Source organism: Scophthalmus maximus, chromosome 17, assembly GCF_022379125.1.
Source record: "Scophthalmus maximus strain ysfricsl-2021 chromosome 17, ASM2237912v1, whole genome shotgun sequence".
NCBI lineage: Eukaryota > Metazoa > Chordata > Actinopteri > Pleuronectiformes > Scophthalmidae > Scophthalmus > Scophthalmus maximus.
In genome coordinates, this window is record NC_061531.1 from 1,484,138 (window position 1) to 1,502,268 (window position 18,131).

An 18,131-nucleotide genomic window follows, 5' to 3' on the forward strand; every position below is an offset into this window, starting at 1 on the left:
CTCCGCCCCGCCCCCTCTGTTGTCAACACGCGGGATGTTTTTCCGCACGTCCGTGCACAGATCCTCACGCACAACAGATGAGAATTCAGTTGTTATTAGTAGAGCACCAAAGGACAACATGCATTATCCCGAGGCACTTTACATAATGAGCTGGATACATTATTATCATTATTATTATTAATGATAATAATATTCATAATCATAATCCTATAGAGAAACTCGACATCTCCCACTATGAACCAAACTCTTAACGACAGTGGAGGAGAGAAAAAAAACTGTGGGGGGGGGGGGGGGCAGTTGTGTAACCATTTCCTCTTAGACTGGTTCATGTAAGGAAAAGAATAATTTGTGATACCTCACAGATGTCATTTTGTCATCAACAGCAGCAACGGCAGCGTCGCCAGTCAATCAGGGCGGTGTCGATAGTATTAATGCCTATCAGACAGATGGGCAATGAATCGATCGCGACTAAAAACACCAAGCTCTGCGCTTGTTTGTCGCCAGGATTATGCAAAAACTACTGAACAGTGTGATGTCAGTTTATCAGTTATGGCTATCAATTACAGATATTTATATCAAGCAATAACTTTTAATAGCAAAGCCACCTTGCGGCACCATTCTTCAAAAGGAAGACAAAATAAGATGTATACCTTTATTGATGCCCCCATAGGAAAAAATGTAAAGGTTGTTTCCTTTCATAATTTTATAATATTCAGCCTATCAGAGAACAGGAAAGAGCCATGTCAGCAAAGATGGTATCTTGACAGCAGGAGTTGCATTGATGAACGCATCAGAGTCTGTTTTAATCGAGGTTTAACACAGGCAGAGATTGCATTGTATTGAGTATTTGCATCAAGATGTGGTTGACGGGGGTTTCTTTGTAGTCCATCTTCGGAAATTTGTAGTTTCACCATGGCCTACGGGTGCGGTCAAACTGTCCGTCCTATCTACTATTCCTTGACCTCAGTGGAAAACGTTTTCCACTGAGGTCAAGGAATAGTAGACTGGAAGAAAATTTCTACCGCACCCCCATGTGTGGCAGGAGGTGTTGCAGTGTGCGTGACGCTCTCTCAGGGTTCGGTTTCCGCTTTAAAGCTGTGACTCTCTTCTGTCTAATCACCGCCAGATTGTAAAGTGGAGCACGCTGAAATAAACAGCAACATTTCCCCACATTTGTAAACTTGCGATATTTACTTTTCTTGTAAAAATAAAACGTCAGCTGTGATTGGCTGTAGCCAATCACAGCTGACATTGGGCGAGAGGCGGGGTTCACCCTGGACAGGTCGCCAGCCTATCGCAGGGCAACATACAGAGACAAACAACCATTCACTCTCACATTCACACCTACGGTCAATTTAGAGTTCGTTTGGAGGAGAAATGAAAGTAGCGAGAGTCTGAGTCCCACTGTTGCAGAGGGGACCACCGAAAAACAAGCATTTCAAAATGTGGCGAAAAAGACGTTTTTCGGTGGTCCCCTCTGCTACAGCGGACGCTACTTTCACTTCTCCTCCAATTTTCCGTTAAATCTCGGATTTCTGCTCCACTACAATCGAACTCGTTTTTGGTCTCTTTGCTCCCGAAGGTCCCTGCCACTGCAGCCTGGAACTCAGCCTAAGCGCCACTGCCGATCTCGGCCTTCTGGCTCCAGGACCTCTTCCTGCCTGATCGACAACTGATTCACAGATCAACATCCCCTTCCTCCGGGATTTCCATTAAAACTCTCTAAAATCTGTTCATATAATCTACACATTTATGCCTTGCTGTTCAGTCAGCAGCAGCTCGTGTACAGTAGGCTACCATGCATTGGATTCAGTCAGGTGTGGTCAAATGAGCCAGATACTCCCTTTTTCGAGTTCTCTATAATTATCCTTTATCTCGAGAAAACAACAGTTGTTTACTTTGTTATCACATAGGGAAATCATTAAATCAAATTTCGAATTAAAGACACGCACAGCCCGAATTGGATAGAAACAGAATCTAAGGCAAATGAGATCAAAAGAAATACTATGCAAACAACAAACACTAAATACAATTCAAATACTCTATTCAATAATGTGCAGTGTCGCTTTAAACAAAAATTCATTGATAGTGCAGTTGAGATTTGGATTGGAGTCTTTAGACTGTTGGTGCCGTGACGTTGTGCAAGTGTAATGGCTGACGGCAAAAATCCTTTGAGACTCGTCGATGGATGAGTCTGAGCACAATCTCAATGTCCCCCCTAACCCCTGAGCCCTAACCCCTGAGCCCTAACCCCTAACCCCTGAGCCCTGAGCCCTAACCCCTAACCCCTGAGCCCTAACCCCTAACCCCTGAGCCCTAACCCCTGAGCCCTAACCACTAACCCGTGAGCCCTAAACCCTGAGCCCTGAGCCCTAACCCCTGAGCCCTAACCCCTAACCCCTGAGCCCTGAGCCCTAACCCCTGAGCCCTAACCCCTAACCTCTGAGCCCTAACCCCTAACCCCTGAGCCCTAACCCCTAACCCCTAACCTCTGAGCCCTAACCCCTGAGCCCTGAGCCCTAACCCCTAACCCCTGAGCCCTGAGCCCTAACCCCTAACACTTGAGCCCTGAGCCCTAACCCCTAACCCCTGAGCCCTGAGCCCTAACCCCTAACACTTGAGCCCTGAGCCCTAACCCCTGAGCCCTGAGCCATAACCCCTAACACCTGAGCCATAACCCCTAACCCCTGAGCCCTGAGCCATAACCCCTAACCCCTGAGCCCTGAGCCCTAACCCCTAACCCCTGAGCCCTGAGCCCTAACCCCTGAGCCCTGAGCCATAACCCCTAACCCCTGAGCCATAACCCCTAACCCCTGAGCCCTGAGCCCTGAAACTTCACAGACTATGGTGACGTCACCTGGTAAGTGATCGAGTGGGCGAGTCTGTAAGGGCCTGAAATGGTATAAGTAGGAATGGGACAGCACCTTACCTTCACCATGCAAAAACTTCACATCACCTTGACGACACAAAAACGTTGTGGCTGACTTTTTATTTTCCATATTTTACTTTCTTCATGGCCTTGAGAACAAAATACCCAAGATTCTGAGTTCTGCTTCTGGGTCCTAAACTTATGGCTACACAACAGAAATGGGAGGAAGTACACTTAACAACTATAAATGAAATGTATCCTTCAACTGAATTTGTTTAAAAGAAGATTCAAAGTTGATGTTGAAAATGTCACCTATGTCACCAGGTCATTGGAAGATTTATTTTCCTTTAAAAATATACAATTAGGATTAATTTTAAATAACAAAACATTTGAATTTTAATTAATAACATCATCATCATCACTGCTAATTATTACATACATAAAAGTCTATAAAATCATCCCCATTGTGGACTAAAAAAATATCCATGCCATAAAACGTAATATACTTATATTGTATTTTACTACCTGAACAGTTTAAAGTCAATAATTCTTTTCTCAAGTCTTCATCTTAAACTTTTTCATATTTCTGTCGCAGGTATGATTGTTTGTCTTTACATAACAATGGTTTGACTTGCATTCTGTAAGCAATGTCAATGTATTTAGTTTTTTGTATTACTTACATTTAAATAAAGTTTAAAAAAATATATATTTCTTCACGGCCAAGGCACTTGAGGAACCGACTGGATCTGAACATTGTTCCGGGGTCTTGCCTTACAGAGTGGACGATAGGTAATTTGCAAATAATTTATTTAATTTATTTTTTTCCCCTGTTTTTCCAGTTTGGTGCTTGTTTACCTTTTTTCACATTTCAGGCTTTCCCCCTGGTAAGTCCGTGTTTCACATCCCAACACTATGAACTGTGGGTAACATGCTGACTTTTCTCCACACTAGTTCCATCCCCTCCACAGAGCTGGCCTTCCTAATCAGCTTCTTCAGTTTGTTATTAATTATCAGAATTAATTAAGTAAAGAAATTATATTCTATATTTATTATTCTTTTTTAATTTTATTATTGTCAGTGATTAAATACAACGGTTTCACAACAATTTCCCATTACAGTTGAAAATTCCTGATATGAATACACAATGTGGCAGTTATAAATTTGATGAAATAATTAAAAATGCGTCAATAGAAGAGTGCAGACCTGGGAGCAGACAGCAGGCATTTGATAATACCAAGAGAATTCTTTGTGATGCTCTATGGATGCTAGTCAGGTGGGGTACTTTTACAGAAGGATGACTTTTGCATTGCTAGATTTCAACTGGCATCAATTGAATTATTCATAGTCATCGAAAGAGAAGCTTTAGCTTTGATTCTGTCACCACAGCAGTTTGAAGTTGATGTGGGTGTGGGAAGGTGTGTGTCCTGTCTTATGTTGCAGGTTCGTGGTTGGTTGGAGCTGGAAGCCATCAGGGAAGTGGAGGCAGCTGTCCACTGCCTCTCAGCTAGGGTAGAAAATATCTGCTCATCCCAGGATTCCTTTGAGCTCCCTTCTCTCTGCACCACACTTGTTTGAGATTTGGTTTTTGAATTTGTTAGTTTAACATTCCTTTTTGTTGGTCTGGTTCTAGTCTTGCCTGTCCTTGTTAGTTGAACTTGCTATTTTTGTTATATTGTCTGAAAATTCCTTTTTTTAAATAAATGATCATTGTTTTAGTTAAACCATCGCGCGTCCTTCCTAATTTGCTATGGTCTTTACGGGCCATGACAATATACTTACCTTGCTTTCCGACTTCTGAGTTACATGTTTTTAATAGATTTATGTAGATTTCAAAATGATCTAAAATTTTGGTTTTACGCCATTTATGCAGTCCCTTTTCTTTCTCCTTATCAATTCATCTGTTACCCAAGGACTTTTGTTTTTATCAGACAACACTTTGGTTTCAATGGGAGCATTGACATCTAAAACAGATTGAGCAGTGTGATTTAAGACATCTAACATGCTGGTATAGCCTATTTGGTTCCACCGAGTGGGCCCTTAGGCAAGGCCCTTAATGCGACCCGCCTCGATGATGAAAAGCCTCTGGACAGTTTTGGTATAGATGACACTTACTTTAAGATTAAGATGTATTTCAAAGTCTAATATCAAGTGCTGACACAGCAAAAACATTGACTCCTTTAGACATAACTAAATCTAACCTATGACCCAGGTTGTGGGTGGGTCCAGTTAAATGCTGAGAAAAAGGGGGGTTGTAGGTTGCAGGTTGTTTAGCTCTCTAGTGTAGTAGTCTCCAGCGTTATCTATGTGGATAATAAAATCAACAGAAATCAATAAAAAATCATAATCTATGGAAATTTGGGTCAATATGTTGTTAAATTGCAGCCTTCCGAGCGGCTGTGGCTCAGGATGTAGAGTCGTTCGTCCACCAACCGTTCGATCCAAGCTTCCGCCAGTACACATGCCGTTGTGTCCTTGGGCAAGACACTTAACCCTAACTCGCCTCTGACGGCTCGTCCGACAGTGTATGAATGTGTATGAATATGACAGAAACATGTGCGGTAAATAGCGGCGCTGTATGAATGTGTGTGAATGGGTGAATGTGACTTTCCTGCGAAGCGCTTTGAGTGGTCAATATGACTAGAAAAGCGTTATATAAATACACTCCATTAACCATTTACCAGGCTGCACTGGTTGGTGCTCAATTGGTCTCACGCAATTGAGCAATTAATCTGTCAGATTTGGATGGTTGGTTGACCTGTGTACAATTCTTCATGTATCAAAAAGTTTAATAGGCATGGTGGGACGGGACAGGGAAGCAGTCTGTGGGGGATATTACCGGTGCATCCTATCTTCCGAGTGCATCATATGGTCTGCAAATGAAGGTCAACATTTTGGTTGGCAGACAGGTGCCTCTGTCTTTTGGATGAAGGTTATCTCTCTTCTACAGGTCAGTCAGGGTCCAGAAATAGTCAAAGTTATAAACAAACTCAGTTCCTGTAGCGATGCAAATGGTCAGTAACCATTGGTGAGCACTAAAAAGATGACTACAGTTTTCAAAGCATTTCCTCTGAGAGGGAATTGGGCCTGATAGAATACAAAACTTTCTAAGGCTCTGAATAGTATCAGTTATTGTCTCAGAGTCCTGTTGGCGCATAATTGATTGCTTGAGTCTAATATCTTTTGTGCCCCCATGAACAATAGTAGTATGGGCAGTAGGTTGGATGTCAGGATGAAGAGGGAAATGTCCAAACATGTCAATTTTGGCACAAGGCCAGTTTGCTATTAAATGTGTCGAAATATATTGTTCTGATCCCTGTTACGGTTACATCATTGGTCCCTAGTGGTCGTTATAGGTAGATTTATTTCCCTGAACAAAGAGTAACCAACAATGTGCATGCAAAACTGATCTCTCCTTTCGTTTTCCTCTTGCAGTGTTGTGGGAGGGAAAATGTTACTGTAGTTGTTGGATGGCTGTAAGCTATCGGAGTTACTTATCATGCTGGACATGTGTATGTTTAAAAAAAGAAACCTCATTGAATAATCCTCTATTCTGTGATGAATCAAAAATATGCAATTGTTCTAATAATGAACAATAGTTGAACAATGCTTAAAAGGCATGCAGCAAGAATGCAAATCATAAGCACATAGATGAAACCAGTGAATGGTAAACCTTTATTTGACCTCGTTATTAATTAGACACTGTACAGACATAAAGCTCTAGATGACCTTTGATAAGCAAAGTTCAGTAATTCCATTATGGACATGTAACATTGCATGTACAAAGTTTAACAATAAATAATGAAACATTCAGTCTATTCGTCAAAATGCCTGTTTCTTGCTTGAATGTACTAAATCATATCACTTGACTTAGGCCGGAACCAGTGATGCTGCCGTGACATTCTACATTGAACATTTCTAACCTTCAACTGTTAACTGGAGCACATTGCATGCTCAGGTCTGCTGCACTGCGCTGCTCCTGCGTGAACCCTGGTGAGGATGACAACTGCTCAGTATCAGGCCGGGCTTCATCAAATGGAAGTGGAGTGGCAGTCACCTTCCACAGCTCCTGTGGAAATTGATAATAATGTATATCAACAATAACCTTACCTTCCCTGTTTGTGGAATTCATCATCTGAATCTGATACATCTCAACTGTGTAGGAGTGGGGAGTTTAATTCTCAGGCCAGTACAATGGTAGCACAAAATATTATTTTGCCCAGTTCTATGAAGTTGGAGCATCATGTTACTACAGGATATCCACATTAGGACCTCTGCATGATTTTTCATGATTTTGTGTATCAGGTTTGGTGCTCCTTTCAAAACACTCCTAACCCCCTGGGGTGGCAGGCCAAAAGAGGGCCCTAGGTTGCTTCCCTCCCAGGTGGAAAGTGTATAACCAACTGTCTCACTTCTTCACTGCTGATTTCTACACAACATATGAACTTAACACACGAAAGTGCCCTTTCACACATGTAGTACGCAACAACGCATTCAAACCCGGAACAGGAAATATTCTGTTAGGTTCTGGCAGGGGGTGGCACCCGAGTAGAGCAGGATGTAGATGCAGGAGGCAGGATAGGAACTTCATCAACATGCCTGCTCATGAATTCTATGGACATTGACTGGCTGTATTCACACACACCATCTCAATGGAACATTGCAGACTTTGTACGAGGGAGCTGACGGTGTAAAGTCCATTTGATGGCCGATTCACCTGATTCAGCTGCGTTCACACACAGAGCTCCTGCAGGTAAAAATCTTTCAGGGTGGCACTGCATGTGAGAAAGCAGCTATACATTATTTACACTACTGTGCAAATCAAATATTTTAAATTTAACGGTGAGAGAGGGATGTAACTTTAAATTTATTTTTAACCAATGACATATTGATGGTAGTGTAGCAAAAAGTGCAATATCAGTTGTTTTTTTTAACTTATACCTTGTAGACACAAATTACTCACAATCTAACTATCCTCCATCTGTGTTATGAGACAGTACTCATGTGTAGTTCACCTGTGTCTTGTTCTAATAAAATATAGCATATAGATAATTACAGCAGTTGAATTCAGGTTGTGGATTAACATGAAGTTAGGAGGTGTGTGTGTTTCTCTTACAAGTTGCTCCGTGCGTTCATACAGTAAAAACTGTGCAACGTTGGATGGGAGCTGTTCCACTCTGAAGCTGCATCGTCCATCCTCCAGGTCCCGGAGTTGGGACAGACTGTGGCTAAAATAGTTGTAAGCGTCGCAGGAAACATCCATGTTTCGCAGGGTGAAGTTCATCCTGGAACAATAAGACACCAGGGCACAGCAGGAAACCCGATTACTGCCAGAGCTTGGAACTGGAACAAGCTCAATCAACACACTTTAGGACAGGTTCGCAACACGTGTGTTACATGATAATACATAATATAATGTAATACATACCAGGGGTAACTGAATGGTTTGATGAGTATGACAATTATGAGAATGAGTCAATGGGTGTGTAATTTCCAAAGTCCAAACAAAAATAATATATATTGGCCAGATCTTAACCCAATCAAACACCTATACTTTATGCAACTCTCTCCACCACCTCCATCAAAGACAGAATCGTTAAACGAAAAGGTGTTTCATCTCTCCACTAGAGACTTGTAGAATACATGCCAAGGTGCACTGAAGCTGTTCTGGTAGCTCATGGTGGCCTGTGGGAGCCTAACCAGAGTACTTCTAAGGTTAAAGGGGATGTCTGGTAAGATCTGTCATCTAGACCTTTTCCGACTTTTGACCGCTCATCCACGAGGCTTCTTCATTTCTGACAGACAGGCAGGGTGATTCAGGTATTTAGACTCTGTTAAGTTGGTATTTAGACCATTGATGTCACTTGGTTCATTAATTCTTCTGGCTGTTATAACTACAGACTTAAAGACTGATTGGAGTCCCCGTTACCATTTTGTTGTCTTAGTGTGCTGCTGGGTTTAAGCATGGCGATGTGATGCTTGTTGAAGATCCTCCGGAGTTTCTCATATGTGATGCCGACAGTGATGTGTTTTTTCCTTTCTTTAGCTGTGGTATACCTGCTCCTCTTGGATCTTGTGACCATTTGCATAAAGGTCCAGTTAGGCTATCCACAAGTACATCCTTCAGATGTGTGTGCTCCTTTTCACCATCAACTGAGAGAAATTAATTGGACATTCCACAAGCGGTTGTGGAAAACTCGCTAACAAAAGAGGACATTGATGTTTCTGCAAAACCATGGCATCATGGACTACAAATACCAGTACCTCCTTTGAAAAAATGCACACTGTCACAATTACCATTATAGGTGGGACTTGCTTTGTAGCAGAAAGGAAGTAATGCCGGAAGCAACTATGATTAAGAGACATTGATTTGGACTCTGAATTTAATTTGTATTATTGTTGTTGGAAAGTCTTAGGTTGATTTACCTGTTTGATTGTATTGTTATCTAGTTGAATACACATTATTTGATTAATCTTCTCTGATGTTTTGACTTTTGTACATTTTATAGCCAGGGTTAGTAGTCTGGGTTTCGACCAAATCCTTTATTTAAAATATGGGAATATAACTTCTTATTTCTCCTGTCTGGCGCCCAGCGAGCAATTTGGACATCGCTAGTTTACCTACGCTAGAGCTTTAACAAAAAACAAACAGCAGAAATGTTCTCCTCACCTTTTCTCTATGGAGATGAAGATTGTGCAGGTGTGGGTAAAGTTACTGCAGAGTCGGTACAGTGTTCGAAAAAGGCCATCTGTCAGATCATCATCATAGCAAACTGGTGACAAAACAGAATATGAATATTTATCCTGGTGTTAGTCCGCTTGGGATTTTGTCATTCATATTACAGACCTAAAGGCTTAAGTTAAGAGCACTAGTATTAATTACTAATGGAAATCAGACTCTCTCAATGTGGAGAAATGTCTGTTAACATGTACCGACTGCTCATTAGTTATTTTGATACCATTAATCTGAATCAAACAGTAGTTCTGTGAAGGTGCCACCCTTCATGAATATTTCGGAAACATCTGTAAACATGGGAAGGGAAAAGGGAATTTTCCAGCCGATTTATCTTTTCCATAGTGTGAATGGGAGTAAACAGTGTATTCTTTTTACCCTTTTTTTTAAATGTCCAGGTGAAAAGTCTCTGGGACTGCTGCTTTCCCCTGTCCTGGCATCTTGCCATTCATACCATTTTTTCCTTTGCTGGGAGGAAACTCCAGACTTTTTCAGGTGTTGTCATACCGCACGTACACTTTTCTAACAAGGGACACTTGCTTTTCAATACTACTGTATAAACTCAAGATTTTAGAAAACTGTGGCGCAAATACTTCCTGTGGGAGTTTTTCCTTCTCAAGTTGGTGTACACGAGTTAATCCAAGCCAACTGATGAGTCTCAACTCTGCATAGTGGTGGTGATGGTCACTTGCCAAGAGCTTCCGCCCTTTGTTTTATTTCACACTGACTTTTTCTCAGAAAGTGAGACAACATGCCGGCAGGGCCTGGCTAGCTGGTGACCATGCTGACTTCAGTTGAAGTAAAGGGAGATGGATATAGAAGCAAAACAGGAGTTGCTTTACACAACTGGAAACAGAACTTGGTGAGGGAAGGAATGAAGTTGGATTCTGAACTTGCAACGAATTTGCTGGGTTGGTAAAGACCTAATGCTGATGTTGGCTACGGTACAATAGCCAACACTTTGAATGAATTATATCATGTTTCTGTATTTTTCAGCAATTTTAAATGTGCTTCAAGTAATCGGAGATCAGAGCAATCAGGAAAAATGCATTTTGATCATCTCGTAACCTACCGTCAGCAGCAACAATGAAGCTGGTGTTGTCATACATGTCCGCTACTTCCTCCTCTGTCCAGCTAAAGTCCACCTCAACATCTACAAAGATCAGAGAAATGGAATCAAAGACATGGTCTATGGTCAGAAGGTGGATGGTTCTTTTTTTCACAGCCGAGCTGAAGTAGGTTGTCTTTGACAATGTCATCCTTGGTGTTATACACTCCTGGTTTGAAAAAGAAAACCAGGTGTGTGTGTTACCTGTACAAAGGGAATGCTGCAGCCAATCCAACTGTCTCACCCTCACCTCACCACCTGATGGTCAGAAGATACATTATTGAGCCAGATAATAGCAGGGGTTCACATTTTACTCGGCAGTTGGTCAATGTAACATTTTTTTCAACCTCATGCATTTATTCTTTTTTTAATATTGGATAACACGTGGATAAGTAAGCACTCAATGATGTAATTAAAGTAATTGCTAAAATGAATTAGTAGACAGTAACAGTAGAAGGGTAAATACGTAATGACGTTATGATTGAAAATATAAAAATCTGCATAGAGGCCAACCAGCACATTAGGTGGCCTGAAATGAACTGGAAAACTTAACTGCGGAAATCCGGGGGAAGGCCAGTGTTTGATTAATGTGTGTAACTGGTTTTGATCTAAGCAACACAGTGCAGGGCTCCAGAGTGCGACCATTTTGGTCATTCTACCAAAAATCTTGCTCGCACCGGTGTGCCTGACATTTGGCTGGTCTCTCTGTGTGTAGTGTTGTTTTTTCTCCCCACCAGCGTACAGCGAAGAAGAATATCACAACATTCCGCCATTCCTTTGTATCACTGGGAACTGGAAGAAACTATGGGGTGGAAATGAGGTATGAGGTATGAGTAATTTGACAACATTCTCTCACCTGCAGGCTCCGTCAAGTGACTGTTTAACGTTACATTTTTCTTGCACATGCTTAGAAGGTCTTCTCCCACATCTGTAAAACAAAATGAGCTCTTTCAGATTTTGGATACATGAGAGCTGTCTCTTTGTTCTATCACATGCAGTATAGTTCCGACTCTCTGCAAAGGGGAAGAAGAACACACTTAACTCAAAAGGTCATGAGCACACTGAATTTGTAAGCAGTGCAATTGTCAATCCATTAATCAATCTTTATTTTTGGACAAAAAATAAGCCTATAAAAGAGAAGGTTAGCAAAGTGGCCAAACCACACCCGGCAGTGATACACGATGGACACATAGAAGAAATGTTTTTAATTGCAGTGTCTAGAACAGCAACTGAAGAGAAGTTGGTCTCTCACTTCAGTTCCGGGGGTATTGTACTGCTCCGTCTGGTGTTGTAATACCTCACTAACACATGCCTGAAGCAAAATGAAAACACAGACCAGACTTCACTGATTTGCACTAACCGAAAAGAGTTTTTCAGGCCCTGTTTAACGATCACTCGGACCACATTTAATGGTGGTCTGGGACGCACGTAAATATTAATGTATGGCGTTTTTTTGGTCTAGCACAGAACAATACAGCGAGCACAAAATCTCCCAAGGGAGCATTTCTACTCTGCAAGCGCACAGAATAGAATATGCCATATGGCCTCGCAACTGCTCAACACTGTCAGACAGTCACTGGCCCAAGTTGAGATTTGAGACCTAGGAAGTGGGAACAGTGGCCGAAGCTCCCCTCCTTTGATTGGATAGACTGGAATGACCACTTGCACTTGTGAAAAACCCCCACAAGTAATGGTAAATGGACTGCTTTTATATAGCGCTTTTCTCGTCTTAAAGACAACTCAAAGCATTTTACAGTACACACAATCATACTGCGCTGCTATTTACCGCACTTTTTCTGTCACATTCATACACAATCTTACACTGCCGAGAGAGCCGCCAGAGGCAATTTCGGGTAGTGTTTTACCCAAGAACACATCGGCGTGCAGACTGTGTGACCAGACCACCTGTGTGGGCAAGGTGACTCCAATGACTCTAACGTCTCTTGTTATAACAGTTTCACCAACAGTGGTTCAAACAGTCTGGAGCATTAACACTGACCACACCCCACAGAGGTTAAACACCTGGGATTCACCGCAACTTAGTTGGAACTGAAGAAGCCTTTTGGATGAAGGTGAAACATCTTTAAGAAACTACAACCAAGTCCACTTACTCTTGATTCAACACCCACATGGAGAACTATGACCTGGATGAATGAGAATCTCCCCACATGGAGAACTATGACCTGGATGAATGAGAATCTCCACAGACATCGTTGTGATTATGTCAAACACAGTTTGTGGAGTGAACTGCTGAATATTCAACACTTGCTAATTGGTGAGAGTAACTGCAAATAGAGAGTTGAAGACGCTCTTCTTCAAGAGTATCTGATTTGAGCCAGGTCCATTCCCATTTAAAACCCTTTAAACGCTGTTGAAATATCAGTTAAAGCAATACATGGACCTTATGACTATTACATTTCCATGGTTGTGTGATTCAGTTATATTCACACAATGAACAGTTGTTTGATCAGTTTAATATATTCAAATATTCAAGGCATACAGTAGCTGATGAACTGCAGCTGAAGTTTTCCATACCTGTGCAGTACACGGTTTTGGCTCTGGTTGCCATGATGATACTGGTTAAACCCATTCCCGCTCCCAGCTCAAGGACTGTTGCCCCACTAAACATGGCCGTCTGAGAGAGGATGAAGTCAGCCAAGAAGAATGCCCCTCGCCACACCTGATGAGACAAAGAATATGTGATCCTCAAAGGCCCTCTTAAGACCAATGATCATTTATGCAAACAATTCATGCCACTGTTTTTCTACAGTATTTTTCATGTCGTCACACAGGCCTTGGGGTATACAGTGAACAGTCAATCACATCACAGAGTCAGTTTGGTTTGGGGAAACACTGCATGTCATGTGATAAAGGGCTAATGGGGAGTCAATAAAGAGCCAAGCATTTTATACTGACCTGCTTGCCAACATCCTCCAGTGGTGTAGCCATAGTGTGTTCTGTAAATAGATTGAATTCACACATAAAATGCATAGGGTGTTACCCTCAGGCAATTTATGTGGAGTGGACATCAAAAGCGCCAATCTTAAAATTCAACTCAACTTTTTCTTGCCACTGTGTGTGTGTGTGTGTGTGTGTGTGTGTGTGTGTGTGTGTGTCTTGTAAAACTAAAAACCAAAGTGTTACTTGTGTGATCTCAGAATAGCCTTCTAGCCTTGTCACAGTCGGTTATTGTTTATCTAAGCATGCTTGACTACCAGCTGAAGCTACACGCGGTTTGCCTTTTTTTAGCAGGCACAAACATATAATATTGAAAAATTATATATATATATGTAAACCTGAGAGCAAAGATCCCAGGCGTCCATCCACTTTGCCGTGGATACCATCTTGGTATCCAATTTTAAGTCGAATAATATTTTTTATGAAAAGTAATGATATAGGTTTCAGATAGAACAGGTTTTAGAGCTCGACAAGGCACAGACAGAGCACACAAATGAACACATTGTATTGAGCGTTGCCTTTGACATGATTATTTGCACTATTCTCAACTACTGTCTACAAACCTGGTTAGGTCTTAAGGGTCCTGCATTCAATCTACTGTGTTCTTACCTTTCTAACAGAACACTCATCTGTTGACCACTTTTAATGTATATGTGTAAATGTCACTTCAGGCCACTGATAAAATGAGAAAAAACATGATGGATTAAAGGTTCTTACCTATTCTTAAAATGTCTTTGATGCACTCATCAACTTCTTCATCAGTATTTCCCTCTTCTTGTTCCAGTGAAGGGTTGGACTGTTTGAGAATGATGGGGCACACAAAGTCTCGGCTGCTGTCCTGCACAGGGTTTTTCCTCGGTCTGGGGAATAGTAAATAGTATGAAATGTATCCATTAAACACCAAAGGTGTACTTAACATTTTAACCAAGCATGTTAATCACCATTTCCCTAACAACCAGTATCTCCATCTACTTAGGCCTGTCACAATTACTGTGGTGGTGCGACACGTTTTTGTTGGCCACTCTGATACTCTGGTGTCCGGCTGGCTGAGCTGAAGTCGGCTGGCTGAGTGAGTCTTGCACGTATGGGCCTCCCGTGATTCTGTCCACAGAACTGCTGCCCACTGGACTGAGTCAAATTCGATTAAGCCCCAAAATAAGGAGTTATTAAGATTTTTGTCCCCATGCTGATGTTTGATTTTAACATTAACTGGAGGTCCTGGCCTGTATTTATGCTTTAGACTGCTGCCACATGATTACTGTAGCTGGTAATTACATGAATGGGCAGGTTTACAGATACTCCTATATAGGGGCATGGTGAATGCATGACCAAACGAATGCATTTCATGCATTGTGTATAACTGTATGATTTTGTGTGGTACATATAAAGGCTTTGAAAACAATGATGCAGTAACGATCTAGGTCTGTTTTCAGACAATTTCACCAAAATGGCCACCGTGTATTAACTGACGATGAAACAAGGCATTTTCCGTACCGATGTGTGATGTCCAGGTCCCCATCCTCATCCAAGCACGGTTCCACATTTCCTTGCCCACCTTCATCTCCAACCTTTCCCTGGGTGGCATTTGTGTCTTTTTCCCTCGGGTCATCACATTTTTCCTCCGCCGCATTTTCCCCTGGGTCATTGTTGTCGAGCCTTTCAACATCTGACAAGATCTTGAAGTTTGAGATGAAGACTGGATGGATGATGACATTAAAGTTAGAAAGTGTAGTTTAGTTCAAAACATTTTCTTAAATACTTGTTTCGTCACGAACGTGAAAAACTTGCATCCCAGTGTCCTGGAGTCACAGTTTAATTCTAGACTGGATTACTGTAATTCATTACTGTCAGGATGTTCCCCAGAAAGTCTGTGAAAATCCTCCAGTTAATTCAAAATGCTGCAGCACGAGTTCTAACTGAGATCATTTTTCTCCACTGTTGGTATCTCTGCATTGACTTCCTGTAAAATTCAGAATAGAATCCAACCTGCTCCTCACCCACAAAGCCCTTAATAATCAGGCTCCATCATATCTTACAGAGCTCATAGTTCCATACTACTTGTGGTTCAGAGTCTGTAAGAGTAGAATGGGAGGCAGAGCCTTCAGCCACCAGGCTCCTCTCCTCTGGAACCAGGAGGCAGACCACATCTCTAACACCTTCCTCTTTGATAAAGATTATAGTTCGAGCTGCTCAGGTGTATGCACCATCTCTTAGTTATGCTGATTTAAGTATGACTGCTGGGACAACTCCCACCATGCATCTCTCTCCCTCTCTCATTACCATATTATTTATTATCACTTCATTGCTAACATAATTACCACCATTATTACCTGGTGCCAACATTTTTAGTCTGGCAGCGCTTCAAAAACAACTGTTCCTACTCTCGCTCCCTTCAAAACGAGTAGTGATGAAAATATTTTTAATCAATTCTCTGTCAACCAAATAATCAACAAATTGTTGCAGCTTTATTAAAAAAAACAATTGAAATAATAAGTTTGACTTATTGACATGATATGAATAAAAGTTTTACGACTAGTAGATAAATCTGTGCGGCTTTCCTCCGGGTACGTTCCTCCCACAGTCCACACACATGCAGCTCATCTTCATTGGAGACACTGAATTGCTTCTAAGGCTGATGTCAGCACCACCTCTCGCCCAACGTCAGCTTGGCTTGGCTCCAGCCCCCCCTCGACCCACAGAGGATAAGATCATGTACTTATCTACATGCGCATTAGACAACACTCAAGCACAAGTTCTAAACCTGAACACTACTCACCAGGCTGGCCAACATGGTTGAGACGTGTCATGAGGTGGCGTGCGTTAGGCAGCAGCATGTGAACATCCGACAGTACCGAATCATAGCGAAGCGTGATGTGGTCCATGGCCGATCGTTCATGGTCAGAACACGAGCGCACACCAGTTGTCTGCTTCCCAGTACCTGGGGAGGCAAAAACAGGTGGATTTGTTAACGCACAGATTTTCAAGTCCAGCAACCTAATTAATATTAAAAAAGTAATATATAAACAATGCTACAAAACAATATTGTCTTCATGCATTACTTCTTCCTAGAGATTGGGTGTGTTCAGTGAGCAGTGCTGAGTGTATTTTGAAGCCAAAATGCTTTGCAATAGCGTTGCAATGGTCTTGAGCTCACACTGACCTGATTTGAAGTCTTTCTGATTAAACCTCTGGGAGGTCCTTAAATCACAAATGCCTGTAAATTGTAAAAATAAAAAAATAAAAAAAAATAAATGAATGTTACTCTAGACCAACTTCCAAATGCCTGACTTGTGTCTGGGTTTAGGGTGTGTCTGATTCAACTATGGTACATATGCCTAAATCTAGGCGACGCACATTGCAAAAGGTTTCCATTTTATAGGGGGGGGAATTCATGTGAGGATATTAATACCATCAATAACACCAATAACAAATTCTACTGATGCAGTAGGCGACTTGCCCCTTCAGAGCCAGGTGACACTAATAATGATTAATCTGTGCAATATTTATATTTATATTTTTTCTCCATGTGTCACTATTGCTAGTGCTCTGTATATAGTATTTATATATCTTTTTTATATTTTCTGTTATATTTTGTACATACCTATTGCTTTTTTAAATGTCTTCCTATATTCTATGATAAAGGCACATCTTATCTTATCTTATTAACACTATAGCAGTAAACACTGGTTTATTCAGGCTAAATAAAATGTATCCCCAAAATAATCAAGGCCAAACCCCTGTCTTTAGTCTGCATGGATGAGTTCACCATCTTAAGCTAAAACCAAACAGGCCTAGCTATTTACAGAAAACAGACATGTATTGATTTCTGATTAGAGCTCTATTTACACATTTATTCTTTATATTTACTTTTTTGTTTTGTTCTCTTGTTAGAGCAAATGTGACATCACACTGTGTGTATACAATAAACATACTGCTCTTGCATCATGACTCGAGCATTACTCTGCACCGCTCAGCAGATATACTGTAACATGTGTACTGTAACATAACATGTGTACTGTAACATGTGTACTGTAACATAACATGTGACTGTAACAATTGTACTGTAACATAACATGTGTACTGTAACATAACATGGGACTGTAACATGTGTACTGTAACATAACATGTGACTGTAACACGTGTACTGTAACATAACATGTGTACTGTAACAAAACATGTGTACTGTAACATAACATGTGACTGTAACACGTGTACTGTAACATAACATGTGTACTGTAACATGTGACTGTAACATGTGTACAGTCACATACACATGGATTCCTTCCTAACTTGGACACAGAGCCCGAGACTCGACTGTACCTCACAGAGACCTTGTTCGGACCGGACAGCTCGTCTCCTGCAGCCTGTTGTTATAAATAACACCCACGCCCCCAGCCAGCTGCGCACCCGCATAACTCGTCCGGCCGGAAACAGTGAAGCTCTGGTTCCTGTCCGTCCCTCCGTCG

The 18,131-nt window shown here is 41.5% G+C and overlaps 1 protein-coding gene across 5 annotated transcripts; it reads right to left on the bottom strand.

Annotated features, from left to right (window-relative positions):
* Positions 1-6,527: 6,527 nt before the first annotated feature.
* Positions 6,528-18,131, bottom strand: mettl22 (methyltransferase 22, Kin17 lysine). Of its 5 annotated transcripts, XM_035616203.2 has the most exons (14): positions 17,997-18,093; positions 16,826-16,879; positions 16,442-16,603; positions 15,160-15,361; positions 14,383-14,525; positions 13,624-13,664; positions 13,243-13,387; positions 11,564-11,635; positions 10,912-10,965; positions 10,672-10,752; positions 9,537-9,639; positions 7,983-8,151; positions 7,830-7,893; positions 6,798-6,935 (listed from the first exon to the last, which is right to left on the bottom strand). In XM_035616203.2, exons 1-13 carry the CDS (start codon positions 18,076-18,078, stop codon positions 7,867-7,869), a joined length of 1,335 nt encoding a protein of 444 aa, XP_035472096.2. In that variant the 5' UTR covers positions 18,079-18,093; the 3' UTR covers positions 6,798-6,935; positions 7,830-7,866. The 5 variants fall into 5 exon arrangements, with proteins under 5 accessions (XP_035472097.2, XP_035472094.2, XP_035472095.2 ...); XM_035616204.2 differs by lacking the exon at positions 7,830-7,893 and having other exon boundaries at positions 6,528-6,935; positions 17,986-18,094; XM_035616201.2 differs by lacking the exon at positions 7,830-7,893 and having other exon boundaries at positions 6,528-6,935.

Excerpts from the sequence above, each read along its gene's own strand:
- mettl22 (XM_035616201.2), bottom strand. The coding sequence starts at position 18,078 with ATGCGGGTGCGCAGCTGGCTGGGGGCGTGGGTGTTATTTATAACAACA. Across the intron at positions 15,362-16,441 it reads CAACCATGTTGGCCAGCCTG|TCTTCATCTCAAACTTCAAG; the intron begins GTGAGTAGTGTT and ends TCATCCATCCAG. Across the intron at positions 8,152-9,536 it reads TTCATCTCCATAGAGAAAAG|GATGAACTTCACCCTGCGAA; the intron begins GTGAGGAGAACA and ends TTATTGTTCCAG.